This window comes from Cyprinodon tularosa, unplaced genomic scaffold (assembly GCF_016077235.1).
Source record: "Cyprinodon tularosa strain WSP-4 unplaced genomic scaffold, ASM1607723v1 ctg94, whole genome shotgun sequence".
NCBI lineage: Eukaryota > Metazoa > Chordata > Actinopteri > Cyprinodontiformes > Cyprinodontidae > Cyprinodon > Cyprinodon tularosa.
In genome coordinates, this window is record NW_024039718.1 from 156,479 (window position 1) to 176,141 (window position 19,663).

At 38.8% G+C, this 19,663-nt stretch overlaps 2 protein-coding genes across 9 annotated transcripts in view; one reads left to right on the forward strand and one right to left on the reverse strand.

Annotated features, from left to right (window-relative positions):
• The window catches only part of LOC119776539 (filaggrin-2), a 122,411-nt gene extending 102,992 nt beyond the window's left edge, over positions 1-19,419 (reverse strand). Inside the window, exons 1-2 of one of the 2 annotated variants that reach the window (XM_038274988.1) lie at positions 19,067-19,419; positions 17,439-18,185 (exon numbers count right to left, since the gene is read on the reverse strand). In XM_038274988.1, the coding sequence (XP_038130916.1) occupies positions 17,439-17,663 (225 nt within the window). In that variant the 5' untranslated portion in view covers positions 17,664-18,185; positions 19,067-19,419. The remainder of the gene's footprint in view (positions 1-17,438; positions 18,186-19,066) is intronic. The other variant, XM_038274989.1, reaches the window with a different exon arrangement.
• Positions 6,789-12,108, forward strand: LOC119776540 (piggyBac transposable element-derived protein 3-like). 7 transcript variants are annotated; one of them, XM_038274990.1, is made up of 6 exons: positions 7,872-8,633; positions 8,742-9,575; positions 9,832-9,882; positions 11,314-11,383; positions 11,467-11,579; positions 11,652-12,107. In XM_038274990.1, the coding sequence occupies exons 1-4, from the start codon at positions 8,441-8,443 to the stop codon at positions 11,367-11,369; spliced, it is 1,134 nt and encodes a 377-aa protein (XP_038130918.1). In that variant the 5' UTR covers positions 7,872-8,440; the 3' UTR covers positions 11,370-11,383; positions 11,467-11,579; positions 11,652-12,107. The 7 variants fall into 7 exon arrangements, 6 of the variants coding, with proteins under 6 accessions (XP_038130918.1, XP_038130919.1, XP_038130920.1 ...); XM_038274991.1 differs by having other exon boundaries at positions 11,655-12,107; XM_038274992.1 differs by having other exon boundaries at positions 11,522-11,579.
• Positions 19,420-19,663: the final 244 nt, after the last annotated feature.

Consider the following 19,663-nt stretch of genomic DNA (forward strand, 5'->3'; position numbering starts at 1 on the left):
ATGATGGCAAAGAGGGCTTCCAACCTCAAAGACCAGAAGCTCATCACCAAAGATAAATAGCAAAGAAATACCAGAAGAAATGAGCAAAAAACTGGTCAGCATTTATAAGAAGGGTTGACTACTTTATTGTCAATTAAGGTTTTTTCATTTATTTTAAAAAAGTGTAATCAGTTATATGCAACATGACCTATTTCATTGAAATATAAGCTAGAACAGTTTCTTAAATGTATGCTAATCACTAATTTCTTGGACAAGTGTCTGTCTTGTTAAAAACTAATTTCTTAGAAGACTAAAAATTTTTTTAAATCTGTATCTACCAAGGTTTTGCATTAGTGCAGACTTAACTGGACACTGGACTGGACAATGCATCCGTCTATTTTCCATAGAATCTCTTGTAATATAGAATACTTATAATGGAGAAAGTGTATAACTGTAAAGATCAGTGATTAAATGGTAGTTCGGTGTCATGCGCAGGACAATAAATGCAGAAAATTAAATAATTTTAAAATGAATCCCTTACAGGGAAACATCACCACAGACCTCATGGCAACTTAGATCTGTCAGTTAACTTTAAATACATGTTTTTTTTTATGTGGCAGAGTGTGATATTACCAAGAGAAAACCCCTTCATGCATACAGAGAACATACAAAATTCCAAGCAGAGAGTCCTGCTGGGAAATTGGAGCCAATAGCTGTCTCCCTGGGAGGCAACTGTGCGTGCAACTGCACAGCCAATGATCTCAAAAAGTACATTTATAATAAAGGTTTTGAAATGCAGTCATGTAATTAGATTCTAAAAAAAACTGATTTGAATTCTAGACGAGCAAATGTACAAAAGAAGAATCACAGATGGATGAGGTCAGAAGTTCCAGACAAGTGTCTTAATAAGGAGTAAATTTAACAGTTGATCACAACTTTGTAGGAATTACACAGATACATGCAAAAAAAATTACATTTAAAAGATGTAGCAAAATGATTTTTTTGCCTTCAGTATCACTTTTCAATTTATTATTACTTTTAAATCAAAAAAAGAATGAAATTACATTTTATTTTTATTTTTTTCTGGACTAGACCAAAGCTCTCTGAGTTTTAAGACTCTGGCAAATGATTAGCAGTGAAAATCCATCAAATAAAAACTGAGAGCCCAGCAGGGAAAGGTAATCACAGTCCTGTAAGGTGCTAAGTCCTTTGATAAAAAAAAACCTAACCAGGCAGTTCGCTAAAAGCCAGGCTTTAGTCCCTCTTTCATTGAAACTATGAAATATGTAAAAAAAAAAAAAAAACAACTTTTGAGTAAAAGAATGAACAAAATCTTTATATCTATTTAACCTGAGAATCTCCATTGACTCCATATATGTCAGCAGAGAAAATTATATCCTGATACATCTAAACTCTTGCAGGACACAGGAATATTTATGAATAAAACCACATATAATATCCAAGAATTTTGCTTTAATTACCTGAAAAACTGTGAATCAGTTTCTTGTGAAATGCCTTCACCGCACCAAACAGCTCTCGGCCCGTGTAAATGTATCTAAGGTGTGCGTTTGCGTGGGCAGGTGTTGTTTATGTCTCTCTGTGTGTGTCTCTGCGTGTGTGTGCAATGAAAGAAATGTTTACCGTAGGCATGTGTGACTGTGCTAGAGGAGGAGGAGAGAAGGACAGAGCAGAGACATCATGCTGCTCCAAAGCAGCAGCAGCTGAGCTCATCCTGCTAAAGTCCCCACAGTTGGACCTGGATATGATATTTAAAGAAACTTAACTTAGTCTGCACGTATAGCAGACGCGCTTCAATGGGAGAACCACATTTTCAGTACAGTTGCTGTTTTTTAAAGAAACGCTCAGGAGCTGTATTAGGAAAAGGCTGCTAGATTTTATAGATGTTTTTCAGTTTAGACCAACCATAAAAGGAGGAGCAAGAAAAGGGTTTTAGGGGTTTAAATCAACTGAGCTGTGGATTGTGTAAAGCAGTATGTAATTATTTTTTTATTGTGTGGATTTTAAAAGTGAAGCACACTCACAGTATTTCACTTTTTATTAGAAGGCATTATTCCTCTTGGTAATACGTAGCAGCCTCTGTAGAGGATGCCACTGAATTGCCATCAGGTTTAATTAAAGTACCTTACAGTACAGCCTTTAGTTTGACATTGCTTCACCTTGAGATTTACACCTTATTTCTTTGCCACTCTGACCCTTGAGAATTTTTTTTTACTTTGTCTTTTGATTCAAACTAAAACTGATTAAAACAATTTCATATCCGCATTAATATAATGTTACCTTTCATTATTAATTTTGAGTCCTGTAATCATTTCTCTGTCATTACATTAAAGCAGGCATCCCCATAGTTGGTATTTGAGGCCGATGTCCTGCAGGTTTTAGAGAAATCTCTGCTTTAGCACCAACTAGCATGGTTTGATATTAGTTTATATCGGTATTGGCTTATATCGAAAATCGGAACTTCAGTGTTTGGAATATCAGCATATGGGATATAAGGTAATATCGTGCATCCCTACACATTACTAATCTTTAACTTCTCTGAGGAGAAGGACGGACAGTCAGCAGAACACTTGAGCTTAATGGGCAAAGCGACACCATATATTTATCAAAGTTTGTTTATCAAAGTTTAATTTGCTAAGAAATGAAATATCAGCAGACACCACAAAAAAACCCCAACAACTTTAGCCTTGATGCTACTGCCGTTCAGTTTTTAAAGATAAAATCATGGAATATGACAAAACAGAAGTGGGTGTAATCTTGCATGGCAATGTTTATTATGGCTCAACTGTGGGTTCAGATCATCCTCCTTTTGTCACAGTTACACATCCTAACTAAACCCAAAATACTGAAACATGATCAAAACCATTTTAATCATGTCGATCGAAATGGTTAAAGCAGCAGTAGGATAAGATGGATTCCTTATGTTTGTGAGCGCACAAATGCAGAGAGAATTTGGCTTGCAGGCAGGGTTTCTAGATCAAGATTCATACATCCAATTAATTGGTAACGTCTGCTTAGGATTTTTTTTCCGGTGTTGTAGTGTTACTGACAACAAGAGGTTGGCGCTGTTCATTCGTAAGTAGAGCCTCAGTCATATTTGGAGACAAGTAATGCTATATTGGAAGCATGCTAGAGCAGAATCATAAATTTAGTTTAGGATTATTTACACAGTTTAATGGCGACAAGGATGCAGAATTCAATTTTTGCGCATATGATTGTAAATATGAACAACCTAAATCACCTAAGTAGCGCCTGTTTCATAGTGCTGCATAGCAATGCAGCATCGACCTCCTTGCTACGTTCGTGTGGCACAGCCGCGTGTCAGAGTGACTTAACACACTTGACTTTACATTGGAAATAAGGCTTTATAAATTTTCTTTTTTTCTTTTTTTATTCAGTAAATGAATAGGTTCCTGCGATGGACTGGCGACCTGTTCAGGGTGTACCCCGCCTCTCACCCATTGACAGCTGGAGATAGACACCAGCACCCCTCGCGACCCCAAATGGGACAAGCGTGTCAGATAATGGATGGATGAATAGGTTCCTCTTTTGTTATATCTTAAATGTCTAATAATGTGTAAAAAACATATTTTGCTTATTCAGTATTATAAACAGCTGGGATAATAAAATGTTAGTTGTATGTTTTAAAAGAAAATTACTGCTTATCAATTAATCGTTACTCAATCGATAAGATCATTTACTTTAGATTATTTATTTTGTTGATTAATAAATTGCATCCCTAGTCCCAAACTTTAATCCTAAGGAAACAATACAGTGCAATTATAGATTTGTATTTGCTTAAAAACACTTGATCACATAACAGTGATTATGAGAGCACTGGGCAAATTGATTAAATCGTGAGAAGTTACACAGCACAACAATAGGGGAAATTAAAATAAAAAAAATGCAACTTTCTGAGTCACTTGTATGAATAAATCATTGTTATATGTGAGCATTTGACTACAGAAATTTTTGTCCAAGACAAGTGGTGACTATTTGATTTGCTTTTTAATGGTCTCACAACAATTTCTTCACATTTTAAAGTCTCCCCTAGATCTGAAGGTTGGGGGTCTTTAAAAGGTACAGCTACAAAAACAGTCAAGTCTGTCTTAGCAGATCCAGATAGTTTTCTGGAAAAACAAAAACAAAAAAAACGTGTGCTTAGCAGCTGTTAATCTTAAATTTCATGACAATATTTGGTGTGAATAAGTGTCAAAAACCCAACTTTACATGCAGTGTCAATTCAGCATTAGATCAAGCGGGTGTGGATATTTTAGATGTAGGACTCTGGCTCTTAAGGATTAGAATTTAAGGACCCCTTAAACAGTGTGCACAGTAAAGGAGCAGTTGGAGTATAACTTTTTTATTTCTGCAGCTCCCTTTGAGTCTTTGCTCAGTGCAGAATTAATCCAAACAAAATCCAGCTTTCAATATGGGAAATTGCATCCACAACACAAAGAGCAGCTTAAATACCTCTTTCAAGGGTTAAATACCTCATTTATGAAGCAGGATAACAATTTCTGTCATTTTTTCTAGTACAGCATGACATAGAATCATGCAAAGAAGCACATTTTAAAAACAAAAGAGGACATAACCCTAATATTAGTTCACCTCTTTAGAAAACTGTCCCACAGCAGCATCATTAGCAGAAATTAGATGGGTGTTCATTTAAGGCTGACGTGCTGAAAGACATTTAACCTCGTGCTGAAGCCAAGAAAAGTGGCCAGCAGGTATTCCATGAGTAAGAAAATTATATTAGAAAGTTTAGAAAAGAAGAAGTGCACAAGGGCATCTACATATAAGTAGGGTGAATAGTAAGTTTCGATCTAGTTTGTATTTATCATGTAAGTTTCTAAATGATTTTATTTTCCTCACTTAAAACAAAATGACATAAATGGTCAACAGGTAAATTAAATCCATAATTATACACAACCCATATTGTACAAATTGGAAAAAGAAGTTCAAGAAGAAGTTCAGCTAATGTTTATTTCTTTGATAAGGTAGTTTGAGAATTATTTAAACACCCTCATCAGACATTTCAAAATAAATACATTCATCTTTATCATTTAAATATATTTAAACTTTACAGAGTCTTCAGAAAAATGTTAAAATCTCCTCACATCCCTAATTTGCTGTTGCACACTTCACTGTAAAAAAAGTCAGTAAATTTACGGTAAAAAAAGGTAAAAAACCAACAGTTTTTGACCGTCGTATCCAAAAACATTGCATTACCCTAGAAATTACATGGAACTACCGTAAGTCGAAACTGCAAAGAAAGTCAGTAAATTTACGGTAAGAAATGGTAAAAGACCAACAGTTTTTGACCGTCGTACCCAAAAACGTTGCATTACCGTAGAATTACATGGAACTACCGTAAGTCGAAACTGCAAAGAAAGTCAGTAAATTTACGGTAAGAAGTGGTAAAAGACCAACAGTTTTTGACCGTCGTATCCAAAAACATTGCATTACCGTAGAAATTACATGGAACTACCGTAAGTCGAAACTGCAAAGAAAGTCAGTAAATTTACGGTAAGAAATGGTAAAAGACCAACAGTTTTTGACCGTCGTATCCAAAAACATTGCATTACCGTAGAAATTACATGGAACTACCGTAAGTCGAAACTGCAAAGAAAGTCAGTAAATTTACGGTAAGAAATGGTAAAAGACCAACAGTTTTTGACCGTCGTATCCAAAAACATTGCATTACCGTAGAAATTACATGGAACTACCGTAAGTCGAAACTGCAAAGAAAGTCAGTAAATTTACGGTAAAAAATTGTAAAATGCCAGCAGTTACTGACCAGAATATTCACAGCATTATACTGCCGTAGAAAATACATGGCATTATCATAACTGAATAAATATATATCCTAAATAATTGTGACAGTCACAAATGTAGAAAATACAGAAATATAGTGTAAAAATATAAGTAATTGTAAAGTTCTTAAAAAATTGTAATATTGCCAGCAGTTAATTACCCTAAACTTAACAGTAGCAATCAGCCAAAATTACAAATTTTGCTGATGTTTAGATCTACAATGTAAAAGCGTAAACAAGACTGCAAAATAATTTTTTACAAAGAACAGAATGCTGGTGTGATATTCTGGTTTCTTTTTTAATAATGCCTTTAATACACCAAACTGAAATCTCAGCAGTAGACCAGGCATCGATCTGGCGATCCACCGATTGCAAAGCAAACTCCTACAGCCAACGCCACCATCACTTATGAGAGTATTTGATCATTAACATTAAGAGAACTGTATGTTAGCCCCTCTTGCTTGAATGAAGCTGAAGTTGGTTTCCAATTGCTGCTTCCAATTTGGGAAATGGCTAAAGGGCAATTCCACCTAATTTTTCACTACAATCAGCATCTTTAATTTACTCTAGCTAAAAAACTACAACACCTAGACTCTTCAAATCTGGACTAGATTATTCTCAACTCATATCAGAATATTTAAAACCAAGTGTGGGGTTTGTAAAACCTTTATCTGATTTGTGAAACTTCAATAAAGAACAATTCTAGTGTTATCCAAAATCATACAAGTTGTAAAGTCACCCATCATTGAAGTTTCACAAATCCCACACTTGGTTTTAAATATTGTGCTATTAGTAGAGAATAGTCTAGAGCAGGGGTCCCCAAACTTTTTCCTGCGAGGGCCACATAGCTGTTCCTTTCTCTGCTTGGGGGCCGGTCTTAGTTTTTGGAGAAAGATACCTTAGAAAGTTATTGTCGGCGGGGGGGGGGGGTGCTGTTCTGTCTTTGAAACTGTCGACGGGGGGGGGGGGGGGGTATTGCTGACTACGACACATTCGCGGTCGCTTTTAGATAGATTTTTACCCAGAATGGAAATGGAAAAAACCGTGAGTGAAACGGTGACTGGGACTGACTAGTATATATTTGAGGGAAAGTTAGTTTAACATCTGCTCAAGAGCCCCCTGGTGGTTGAAGAAAAATCCACAAACCAGAAAATACAATATATGAAAAAAATACACTGAATGCTCTCTGGTATGAGGAGGCAGGCCGGATCCAGCATTGCCAGACCAAATGACACAGGCTGTAGTTTGGGGACCCCTTGTCTAGAGAGTTTTTCATTTTGTTATTGTGATAAATAGCAGGGTTTACAGTAAATGGAGACTGTTATTTGTCATGTAAACAAATAATTATCTAGTTTGCATTGCTGCTTGATCCTTCAGCATCAGCAGCAAGATTCTTTTAACTCTGTTCCTGTAGTGGTGTCCTGAACTCAACACAGTAAAGTCACTGTGCTAACTAAGGTTGCTAACTAGGGTGCTGAGAGCCCAGTAGGCCTGGTCCTTGTCAAGATGCTGCTACTGTCTTTGAAATCAAATTTCTGCTATTTTTGCACGTTCAGGAGGAGAAGGGCAACACATCACAGGTGAGTCCCTTTCACGGTTTTAACCAACTGACAAAGAAATGTGTAGTTTCTGAGCCATGCTGTTTATGTATATGCACTGCAGCTATATATTTTTACTATACGGAACATTTAATCTTCACAGATGCAACACTTCCATTAATGTTTCTGTAGGAACGGCTGCATAGATTGTATTTCTGGTCTACTTTAGACTACATGTGCTTAAAGTTATTGTTAATGGCAGAAGCAACTTTTTCCAAGTTTGGTTCAATAATTAATTTGAATTACTTTGAGTGTGAAATGTTCATGCATGCAAGTTAAATCTCTGAAGAACATGTTAGCTTTTGTTTCAATACTTTGGTAATACTTAGAAGTATAAAGCTTGGCATCAGAGATATTATTTAATATTTTCCTTTGACGTCTTGACTCTCACCCCCAAAATACTTGCACTAAAGTCACTGGGTCCATGACAGTTGAAGGATTTTAAAAAAAGGGAATTTAAATATTAATATTTTACAGCTTTTCTCAGTTTGGGTGCATCTCTCAGAACAGAATTGAAATTCCTAAAACTACCTGTTCAATCTTCAAATTACTGTGTCACTTCTGCACATCAAAAAATTAGTTTTGCAAGTTTTGCTTTTGTACATCATGTAGCTGGTTATGTACACTTCTATGCTTTTATAATTGTAATTTGCTTTTATCGTCTTGATCAAAATATGTTAACCCTCCTGTTGTCCTCGGGTCAAAATGACCCGCCACTGTGTTAACCCCCCCCCCCCCCAAAATCCCCTAAATGTAATTTTTTTAACTTGAGATTTTAAGACTTTTCCTAGATTGGCCCAGACAATAGAAAAAGTTCAGTGTTGCTTTTAGTCTCATTTCCATGTAAGCTGTACAAAAAAAGGTACAAAGATGGTCTTCAGGTCAAAATGACCCGTGAGGCAAATGGAGTTGAAATCAAGGTCACAGAGTTATTTACAAACCATAAAATGTTACAAAGTTTTAGTTGTGTCTCAGATCAATCAGTAGCAGAAGTAAGCAGAGAGTGGAAGGCCAATTTTCCGAGCCACAATGCCACTCAAACTCTTTCACACCTACTCAAGACTGGTGCGATTTGATGACCGTGAATCAAGACCAGCAAGATGTATGACAGACAAACTTGCAGCCATAAGACAGGTATGGGACAAGTGGGTGGAGCGGTTACCCTACCTCTACAATCCAGAGCCTGATGTAACAGTGGATGAGCAACTGGTTCCATTTAGAGGTAATCTGTTTTCATATTTGTAATAAAAGTGATTTTCACTATTGATTTCTTTGACTGTTTTCTGTGACACTGATACTAATCACTGATGCTAATGTCTTTTGTCCAAAGGTTGTTGTCCTTTCCAGCAGTATATGCCCAGCAAGCCAGCAAAATATGGGATCAAGTCATGGGTGGCTTCCGAATCAAGCTATGCTTGGAAAATGCAAGTCTATACTGGGAAGTCAACCAGTGGATGCCCAGAGAAGAACCAGGGGTTGCGAGTTGTGCTTGATGTGACAGAGGGACTGAGGGGTCACAATGTGACATGTGACAATTTCTTCAACTCTTATGAACTCGGACAGCAGCTCCTGAAGAGGAAGATCACCATGGTTGGTACAGTTCGAAAGAACAAGCCTGAGCTCCCACCTGCACTGCTTGGGTCAAAGGAGAGAGAGGTCTTCTCCTCAAAGTTTGCCTTCACACCCACCACCACTCTAGTTTCCTACCTCCCAAAGAAAAACAAGAATGTAGTTCTTCTGAGCACACTGCACAAAGACGGCGACACTAGTGACCGTGAGGACAGGAAGCCAATCATTATCCTGGAATTCAACCGAAACAAAGGAGGTGTGGACAACCTAGATAAGGTGATTGGAGCATATAGCTGCAGAAGAATGACTGCCCGCTGGCCCCTGGTCATCTTCCACAACATCATTGATGTGTCCTCCTACAATGCCTTTGTGATTTGGATAGAGATCAACCCAACCTGGATGTCTCATAAGCACAACAAGAGGAGGGTGTTCCTGGAGCAGCTAGGAAAGGCACTTGTAACTCCACTCATTGAAAGAAGGAAGCATGTCCCCCGCACAGAAGCCTCAGCAGCAGTTGTGAAAGCTATTCAGAGTGCAGCAGCTCCTGATCAACCTGAGGATCCATCTACCACAGCCACTTCCCCAGCTAAGCCAAGTAAGAGGAAGAGATGTCAGTTCTGCCCTCAGACTGTAAAACACATACTGTGTGCTGCAGGTGTAAGAAATATATCTGCAAAGACTGTGCACTTGCATACTGCCCTACATGTGCCAATTAGATGAATGGGTTATGTTATTTTTCATATTTTTGTATTGTACATCCTCTTGTTCACTGGAGAAAAGTAAAAGAAAATTAGTCACTGTGATGAATAAAAATGCATTCGAAACTCATTTTGCACATTTTTTTTCTTAAGCTATAGAAATTCAAGTGGAGAGGGAAAACTCAAGTATTCACACATTTTGTGGTGAGTGACAATATACAAGATAGAATTTGGTGTTTAAAATTCAATTAAGCTGCTTATATTGGGGGTTTAGTGAAGACGGGTCATTTTGACCCGGAGGATAAAGGGTGTATACAGAAAATGAGGACAACAGGACAACAACGTGTCTGTGTTGAATTCTCAACTTCCAAAATAGCATCAGTTCATTGTGTAAGTCTTAACATGCATAAGTCTTAAAGTTGTCATAATGTGAATCATATATTAATTAATTTATATTCTATTATTTTCTAAATCTGTCCTGAATTGGTAAATTGCTCCCAAGTGAGTCCTGACTTTCTCTAACAGGTCAGTGTATGAACCATTAGCTCAACCAACGATCAACCAGTTTTCTGAAACAGATTGGAGGTGCATCTTGTGAACCATCAGTTGGCAACATTATGCTCTATATAGTCAGAACACAACACAATGTTACATGTCTGAGAACTGATGAACAAGTATCTGGACAGAGTGAACAGCCAGAGAGAAGAAGAGGAGTGAGGCTGAGGAGGAAATAGTTGGGAGGAAAGCAGAAGAAGAGTCAGAAGAGGCTGAGGACATCTGCCAGTTTCCATCAGTCCAACATCAGGACATGGCTGAGACCCACAACATGACGCTGATGAAGGTCCTCCCACCCTACTGTTCATTCCTTAACCCCACTGAGGAAAAAAGATCCTCAGTGGAGTTAAGGAACAAAGTGACTATGGAAATTAAAATGTAATGTAATTTCTACAGCACTGTACAGTTTTCCTTGAGGAGATTGTCCTGTGGCTCCTTTTCTACTTTTTTTGTTCTCTGCATTTCTGTCTTTTTCTTTCTGAATCACCAAGGCATGGTCCATGAATAAATTATAGCAAAAGCGTAAATCAGTGTTTCTCAATCCTGGTCTTCAGCGTCACCCTGTCCTGCAGGCTTAGGTATTTCCCTTCTGCCACACACCTGAATTGTATCTCTGGATGATTAACAAGCTTCTGCAGTACTTGATTGTCATCCAATCATTTGAATCAGCTGTTCTGGAGTAGAGGCACATCTAAAACATGCAGAGCAGGGGGTGGTGAGGAGCAGGGTTGAGAAACACTGGCGTAAATGATCCTTTTGTAGTCTCTTCTCATGACTAATCAATTTGACTGTCTTATCTGTACATAGAGAGACTATAACTTATTATTTTGAGTCACTGATATGTTAACAGACAGAATTTTAAGAGCTGAACTAAGGATTTTGAAAGCAAACAAATGCTATTTTTCCTGTTTCTACAAATTGTTTTGAGAAATGCGCTTACTGTTTTGTAAATGCCAACAATGACTTGAGAAATGCACCAAAAGTGACTGAGAAAAACTAACCTAGCATAAATTGTCTCAGCTGTATCAATTTGTTTGCCTGTATGAAAAGTGTTCACATTTACAGCTTTGTTTCTGCTAGCTTGCAGGAAATGTAACTTACATAAATGGTTGAAGACAACCTATTGGCCTTCATGAGACTCAGATAAATGGTGAGTATCTATTTCATAAATTGCCTAAAACAGTTATATTTGTTTTTATTTGTTTTTTGTTTGTGTATTTTGTCTGGTTGCAGACCAGAGGATCACACCTGTTGACAACAAACAAAGGTTTAACTACTGAATTTTCAGTCAGAAATGATCGCACCACCTGGTTGAAGTACCTGTGTCCATATGCAAGTCAACAAAGGTGAAACAAACATTTAAGCGAATAAGATGTTCATGTAGTGCATCTTTCTAACTTTTTCTTTTTGTTTTCCAGCAGAGAGGAAACACCCGATTGACAACATGCGAGTCTCAATTTCAACCTGTGACTGGGAAGACTACAACCATCCTGAGCAACGTCTGATCTCAGCGACTTGTGACTCTCAACCCAGAACAAGAATCCTTTTATCACCATTTTGTCTTCTACAATATGTTATCTCTTATGTGGACACATACTGTTTGTTTTGTTTCTGTTTTCCAGATCTCAGTAATACCGTGAGGAAACTGGACAGAAAATAGAATCAGTTCTTTTTTTAACTTGACTTTTTAAATAGAAATTGTTTCTTTAAGTGGATTACTCGTAATCTGTATTTTTGTTTAATTAGAAATTATTTTCTTTATAACTTTCTGTATAGAAATGCTTGACAAGTTACACTTCCTTGTGTGTTGTACTATAATTTGTATGGTAAAATTCTGGTAGGAACAGAGACCAGTAATTTACCATATGTTTTTTTGGGGGGGGAGGGTTTACAATAAAATGTCAATATATCATCCAGTCTGGATGTGTTTTTCACTCATGGAGATATTATGCCTCAGTCAGCATGACCGTATTTACTACGGCAAAACCACATTTTATTTTTTTTTTTATATTTTAGGAAGTACGGTATTTTACCGTATTTTAAAAATACGGTAGAATCCTGCATTTACAAAATACGGTAATAAACTGGCAGCTGTGGTTGCCAGAATTTTACCGTATATTAAAAATACGGTAAAATCCTGCATTTAGCAAATACGGTAAAAAACTGGCAGCTGTGGTTGCCAGAATTTTACCGTATATTAAAAATACGGTAAAATCCTGCATTTAGCAAATACGGTAAAAAACTGGCAGCTGTGGTTGCCAGAATTTTACCGTATTTTAAAAATACGGTAAAATCCTGCATTTAGCAAATACGGTAAAAAACTGGCAGCTGTGGTTGCCAGAATTTTACCGTATTTTAAAAATACGGTAAAATCCTGCATTTAGCAAATACGGTAAAAAAACTGGCAGCTGTGGTTGCCAGAATTTTACCGTATATTAAAAATACGGTAAAATCCTGCATTTAGCAAATACGGTAAAAAACTGGCAGCTGTGGTTGCCAGAATTTTACCGTATATTAAAAATACGGTAAAATCCTGCATTTAGCAAATACGGTAAAAAACTGGCAGCTGTGGTTGCCAGAATTTTACCGTATTTTAAAAATACGGTAAAATCCTGCATTTAGCAAATACGGTAAAAAACTGGCAGCTGTGGTTGCCAGAATTTTACCGTATATTAAAAATACGGTAAAATCCTGCATTTAGCAAATACGGTAAAAAACTGGCAGCTGTGGTTGCCAGAATTTTACCGTATTTTAAAAATACGGTGAAATCCTGCATTTAGCAAATACGGTAAAAAACTGGCAGCTGTGGTTGCCAGAATTTTACCGTATTTTAGAAATACGGTAAAAAACTGGCAGCTTTGGTTGCCAGAATTTTACCGTATTTTAGAAATACGGTAAAAAACTGGCAGTTTTGGTTGCCAGAATTTTACCGTATAAAGACGGTAAACTTCTGGCAACTCAGCTGCCAGTTTTTTACCGTAAAATGAGGCCGTTTTTTTTTACAGTGTTCATTTTCAAGTTTATGATTAAACATGTTTGTCTGGGATCATATCTAAAGTAACCTGAACTAAATCAAATATGCAATTGTTTGTTTTGCATAACAGGGGTCATTCTGGAATTTAGTGAAATTCTTTAAATGCTTTTAAAAAGATTAATACAAGTACATTATTTCTTTGTTAATGTTTCAGCGGACTGCTCATGTGGAATCTTTTAAAATGAGTCATACTGTATATGAATCAGAACAACAAATAAGACTTTTCAAAAGCTTTTGATCACTTCCATTAAAGAAAAAAGTTTAAAGAAGCAATGTTATATTTATATCCTAACTATGTACATCTATATGTGTGAGCAGAAAAAAAAGGACTGAGTGGTCAAAATAAACTTCAAAACATCTTTTAACTTGTCATCCATCTTAATAGTTGCAGTTGTAATCATACGCAAACTCCCGCAGCCTTTCTGCACGTTTTCTCCTCCTCAAACAGCTATCTTTCGAGAGATCCTGATTGGTTGATAAGATGGTTTGCTAAGTCCACCTCAGGCTGTTTAAGCGCCTGCGGCCAATCCCTCTAAGAATCACCTCAGTGAAGGATAAATCTCACTTAAAACTATCCTCCCGTTCTGCCAACACATCTAAACACTCTCAGATCACTTTCAACTGTGTCCTAATGGGAAAGCGAGCCACACCATTACATCACTGCACCCTCCCCCACGTCCGTTGTTTGTACATTTACTCTCCCTGCCTACTCTCCGCAACTATCTGTTCGCCAATTACTGTACGCCTTGCAGCGTGAAACCCGCTCATGCTGCGCTGAAATTCACCCCCAGCTAAGGCTTAACAGAGCACTGGCCACCTGGGCAATCATTTACACCAAGTAGGTGCATCTAGATTTGGCCCACTGCTGGATTTAGATGATCCCCCGCCACACCCACCCCCTTCCTGTGGCCTTGATGGGACCACTGCTGGCCAGGGCAGGCCATCCGGGTCTGGCAAGGCTTCACCAGGCAGTGAGTCTGAAATATGGCCATAGGCCCAGTCTGAGATGCACTGATCCACACTACCAGCTGCCATCTTTCTCCCCTTCCTGCATGCTCCCCTTCCGCTGCTGCGCGGCTCCTCTCTCCTCTCATGTCTATTTTTAGAGCTGGATGATTTCTAGCTTCTAAAATGGGCAAATCTGTTGTAGAACAGCAAGTTGTGTGTATGTGTGTGTTTGTTTTCCTTAAGCATACTAATGCACAACCACATCCAACTTGCCCAAGTGTTACACAAATTCTGACTGGTCCCTGTTAAAGCCACATTCCAACACACATGCATATTCCCATTAGCATTCGACTGCTCTCTGTTCTCCACCCAAGGGAGATGGTTGATGGAAGGTTTGGTTTCAAAACCAAAAAGCACAGCAACAACAGCCAACCCCATCTAAATGCAGCATTTTTTAAGACAGGCACAGTGAGTGCCTCTGCGGGACAGTAGTAAGGTTTCATCTTTGTGCTTCACTTTGATCTGGCTCACCTCTTTCTCATCATTAGCTGCCTATCTGCAGGATTCTGCCTCGAAAATCTTCACTCCATCACCTCTTTCAAGCCCTATAGCAGATATTATACTACAAAACTACAAAAAAAACTACTGAAGCTCCTCACGCAGCACTGGTGACAGTAGCATCTTTTTCAAAGTGCTGGAAGCGTGTCACATTGAAAGAAGCCGACACGATGCTGGCCTCGTTGGCTGTGCCGACACGAAGCTGCATTCCCAAGAAACGAGTGAGATGAATGGAGTAGAAAAAATAGATCCCTAAAGAGGAGGGCGCAAAATGTACTGTAGAAAGCAATGGAAGTATTGGAAGCCACTATGCTTCAAAAGTGAATTCTCCCAGTGTGTAGTAACACTCATACTGTAGGGTGAGAGATGGAGGGAAAAGCTACTTTGCATCTCCCGCAGTCAATCTCCGTCTTTTTATAGGCCAACAACTCAGAAAATCAGGATATGCAGACTTTTGGGATTTTATTCTATTCCCAAGGGTTATGATTTTAAAAAAAAATTTATTTGTGGGATTGCTGAATGAGGAAGTAAGCCAATTAGATAAAACCCTGACTTTGTATGTTACTGCTGAAACTAGGAATAGTTTAAAGTGCCACTTTCCTGGAAAAAAACATTATGTGCATATCTAAACTACATTGTCAATTGCACTGAATATATCAGATTTATTGTGTTCTTAAATTGCTTTTAAAAAGCAAGCCTTATTTCTTTCATTGTTTTTAAAACAGAAAATCAGCAATATTTATAGAAATATATAAAATATATATATGTGGATATCCTAAATTATAGACTACAAAATAAAGATTCAAAAGAAAAATCCTGTCTAATTACACAGATAACCCTACCTTTTTACCTTTCTGCTTTTTATACAGGAGCATACACACTACTGGCATGGAAATCTTTCCAAATGCATCTTTCTTGTAGGTTTAACAGAAAGGAATGAAGTTTTTAAAAAGTTATGCTTCCAAAATTACAGTCAAGACATCTTTTGCCATGCCATTCTGACATTTTGAACTTTCTTTAATGGGATGCCACAAAAAGTGTACTCAAAAGTTATAGTGCTGCCCCTATGGCACCTGAAAATGCACACTGCTTGGCAGTTTACTAAATTAGGGCTATCCTTTTAGTTACAGTTATTAAGGCATAATGTACACCACGGTAATATTTTATGCTAAATATTTCTCACTGTCAATATTTTTTATTTTTGGCCAAATGAATGTAGAAATCTGCTTTCAACCAGCTAAATGGCAGTACATTGCAGGTAGGCAATGGGTTAAAGGAACCCTCAGATGTTAAATAAACTTTTTTTTTTCCAGAAAAACAGCACATCTTAGAAGAGTAATTTTTCCTGTAAACATAACGATCTAAGCTCCTGATCAGTGCACTCTGAGAGCTGTTTAAATCTCCACAACCGCAAACTGCCTGACAGGAACCAGAACTTTCCACTGTAAAGCTCCCGTCCGATGGGAAAGTGCTGACTAAGGTTAGACTCCTTCCTGTCCCGCCCTACATCACCCTTATTTCTTTCTGTCTCATCAGCTGTGCAGCATACTCAGGATCCTTGAGATGAAGCGTCGCCAGCCAACCCCTTGTAAGAAAGCCCATTAAGGAGTACATCAATATTTCATCATTGCTCACTCAGAAACATAGTTATAGAAGTTTCCAGGCCTGAGCCATTAGGGGGCAGACGTCAATATGTTATGGCAGCAGGCATCCCTTCACCTCTTGCCTCACTCTGGTCCATCTAATCTCTTAAGCCAAGAGGTTTCACTCAAGTCAACGCTGGTTTCCTCTGCTAAAACAAGTTATTAACCATTAAGATCCCAAGGTGTGCATCATCGTTTCCTGTTTAAAGGGATAACTTCACATGATAATATCTGGTCTATCCCAGAAGATGTTTTTTACTTGTTTCTGCAACAAGAAGGAAATCCCTAATTTGGAAAGCAAACAAATAATTAATAGAATTACATGGTTATATAAAAGGAAACTGACAGGCCTACAATTCTAGCACAGGGGGACTTTGAGTCATATCTGTGGACACAAGTCTGGCGCCTTCAGCAGCAGTTATGACCAATGAGTGGACATTCAGTGACAGTGGGTCGATCGTCAAGAAAAAAATCTTGTCTCACACCCATAGTGAGTCAAGCCCTGAGTCAAAGCTCAGATGGAAAACTTTTCATTCCGTCATGGAAAATGAATAAAAGCCTAATTGCAGCATTATGATGGAGATTTGATTACCCTTATTTCAGACTATTAGAATTTCATTAGTAGCCTGGACCGGCCTGCAGACTTTTGGACATTTAAAAGTGTTTTTTTTTCAAAGCTTATCCTTTAGTGTCCTTGGGAGTGGAAGGTCCTGAAGTCTGCATGACATAAAAAGACTTTAAAGCTCCAAAAGATGTTATATTCGTATCATAATCATATAAATGCAAACATCAATATTTATGGATGTAAACTATTATCAATTTTGCTTCAAATTTCTGCTTTTCATTTTTAGCAGTCTGGATCTGATATGTCTAGTTCTAAAACACCACAAACTCTCTGACAAAGTGTTGCATTTTTAAGAGCACAATTCTTCATTTATTATATAAATATATTGGAGAACGATAGTAAAAATTATACAAAAAAATAACAAAACATGTATCATCGGTCCCCAGGATGAACTTACCAGAGTGCAGAACCTCTCGGGAGGATTTCCACATGTGATTCCGGGCGGATCCACCTTGATGCGCATGTAGTCTTTCATGGACGCGGGACTGGGCTGGCATGCGTAATGCTCCCACACCGAGCCTTCGTCCGTGCTCACCAGGGACTTGCACATGTTGTACTGGCCAAGGGCGGAGGCCAAACATTGCAGCAGCAGCAACAGCAACAACGTAGCCCGGAGGAGCATGGCAGGTCTGGGGAGGGGTGTATGGAACAGGGTCCGACACAGGGTGTGGGGGCCAGAGAGCTCAGATAAGGGGTAAAGCGCATGGAGCGGTGATCACAAAGAGAAAGTGAGCATCATGACCATGCGACTTTAGAAAAAAGACTTGCCTCGTAGCTTTTTAATGAAATCCCTTGGGTGAACGGAGACAACTGAATCTGGAGCTTTCACTGAGTGTCACCTGACAGATACTGACAGATACTGACGTCCCCCAGGGGAACACAGTTTTTTGCCTGGGACGGGTGATTTCCAAAGGAAAAGATGGGCGGATACTGTTACATAGACGAATCTAGGCGTTTACTTTTACTATAATGTTGCATTGAGTTGGGTGGGAGATGCTCGCGGGGATCCATGTTTCAGAGCGCCGGGTCCTGTAGCTCAACAGAGGTTCCGGTTGGGAAAGATGAAAAAGGATCCACTGCGTCGTCGGGTAGATCCATTGAAGGGTTCAGATCGCTTTGGCTCCCGTTATAGATCAAAAGCACTCTGAGGACGGAAGAAAGAAAAGTTAATAAACGATTATTATACCTGTAAGTTTCTCATTTTAAGGTCTAAAACTTTTCATGGAGGAAATGCAGGAGTTGCAACACCAGTATTTCTTCTGAAACATTTAAAACCAACTAAAAGCGCTTGTCTGCATGCTTTAATCTTGTGCGTAAAAACACGTGCTCCTGCCCGGTGCCTGTGATTCCTGCTGTTCTGCAGAGTGGGATACAGATGTTGCATGACAGATTACGCTGTAAAAAAATATCAGTCAAACAATATAGGCTTTCAGGTTCTGCAGAACCGTATTTAAAAATAATATTTTTGCAGCTTTCTATGAGCCAAGTGAGTGTTTACTAACTTCACCGACCCGATCAATGTTCTTACCGCAACCAGGGGGGAAAAGGGAAGCATAAAAGTTTTATAGCCTAATTAATCACTTAATCCAACTATATATTTACTTTCAAATCTACTGCTTTCATGACGAGATAAAGTTTTTCCCCCTCCCCATCGTTAATATAAAAACTTTAAACTAACCTTCATCCTGTCAGTAATAAAAGTCCGGTCCGTGCAGCCTGCCCCGAACCTTTCAGACTTGTTCACTTAGAAGCTGAAACACTTTACCGGACCAGATCAGGGGTGTGTCCGCTTTGACGCTTCTGCACCCAACCGTGCAGCATCGCTTACAGTAGGCTACTCGCTGCACAAACATTATTATTTTATTTATTCAGCTGTTTTGCCTCAGTTGAAAAAAATCAAGACGTTAGACCCGTCTGCCCACTCCGGCTATCCCGAGCGGTGCGTTTCATGTGGATCAGTCAGATATGTGGAGCGAAATGGACGCAAAGGTGTTGCAAATTTGCTTGATCAGATAAAACACTTACTTCTTTCACGGGTCTCTGTGCGGCCGGTCAGTACTATAAATCCTCTCCGACCATCCACTGTACTCCTTCCCCGCCACCGTCCTCACTGGACTCCCGACATCAATCTGACCTGCGCGCTGTTTGTTGGTTTATTTGCAGTCCGCCGGATACTTTTTTTTTTTTAATCACACCGTAGATGGTTGTGCTCTGATAGCTCAGCGGTGTCCTAGATCTGGGATCGGCCGGGAAAAGAGGAATGAATTCCACCGTCAGGGTGTATCAAAAGTATAAAATATTGAGTTTGAAGAAAGGCTTGAGCCCGCCCCGATCAGCCCCCCTCTCCTCCTCCCCTCCTCCTCCTCTTCCCACTTTACAAGCCTCGGGTTTACCCGGGATGCTCAAGGGCAGAAAGAGAGGGAGGGGGGGAAAGGCTTTATGGAAAATATCACCCTCCCTCCTCTTCTTCCTCCCTCCCTCTCTCTGTTTGCTATCTCTCTCCCTCCCTCTTCCTCACTCTGTCTCTCTCTCTCTGTTAATGCCAAGGCTAAATCCTTTTACCATCACTTTCAATCACTATCTCAGCTTTTATCTGCTCCAGCTCAGCTTCCTGAACCGGGC

What these genes read in the sequence shown, in the direction of transcription:
- LOC119776540 (XM_038274990.1), top strand. Translation starts at nt 8,441, where the DNA reads ATGCCACTCAAACTCTTTCACACCTACTCAAGACTGGTGCGATTTGAT. An exon ending in GCAACTGGTTCCATTTAGAG is followed by an intron (nt 8,634 to 8,741) that starts GTAATCTGTTTT and finishes TTTTGTCCAAAG; the next exon opens with GTTGTTGTCCTTTCCAGCAG. An exon ending in AAGTATTCACACATTTTGTG is followed by an intron (nt 9,883 to 11,313) that starts GTGAGTGACAAT and finishes TGTTTCTGCTAG; the next exon opens with CTTGCAGGAAATGTAACTTA.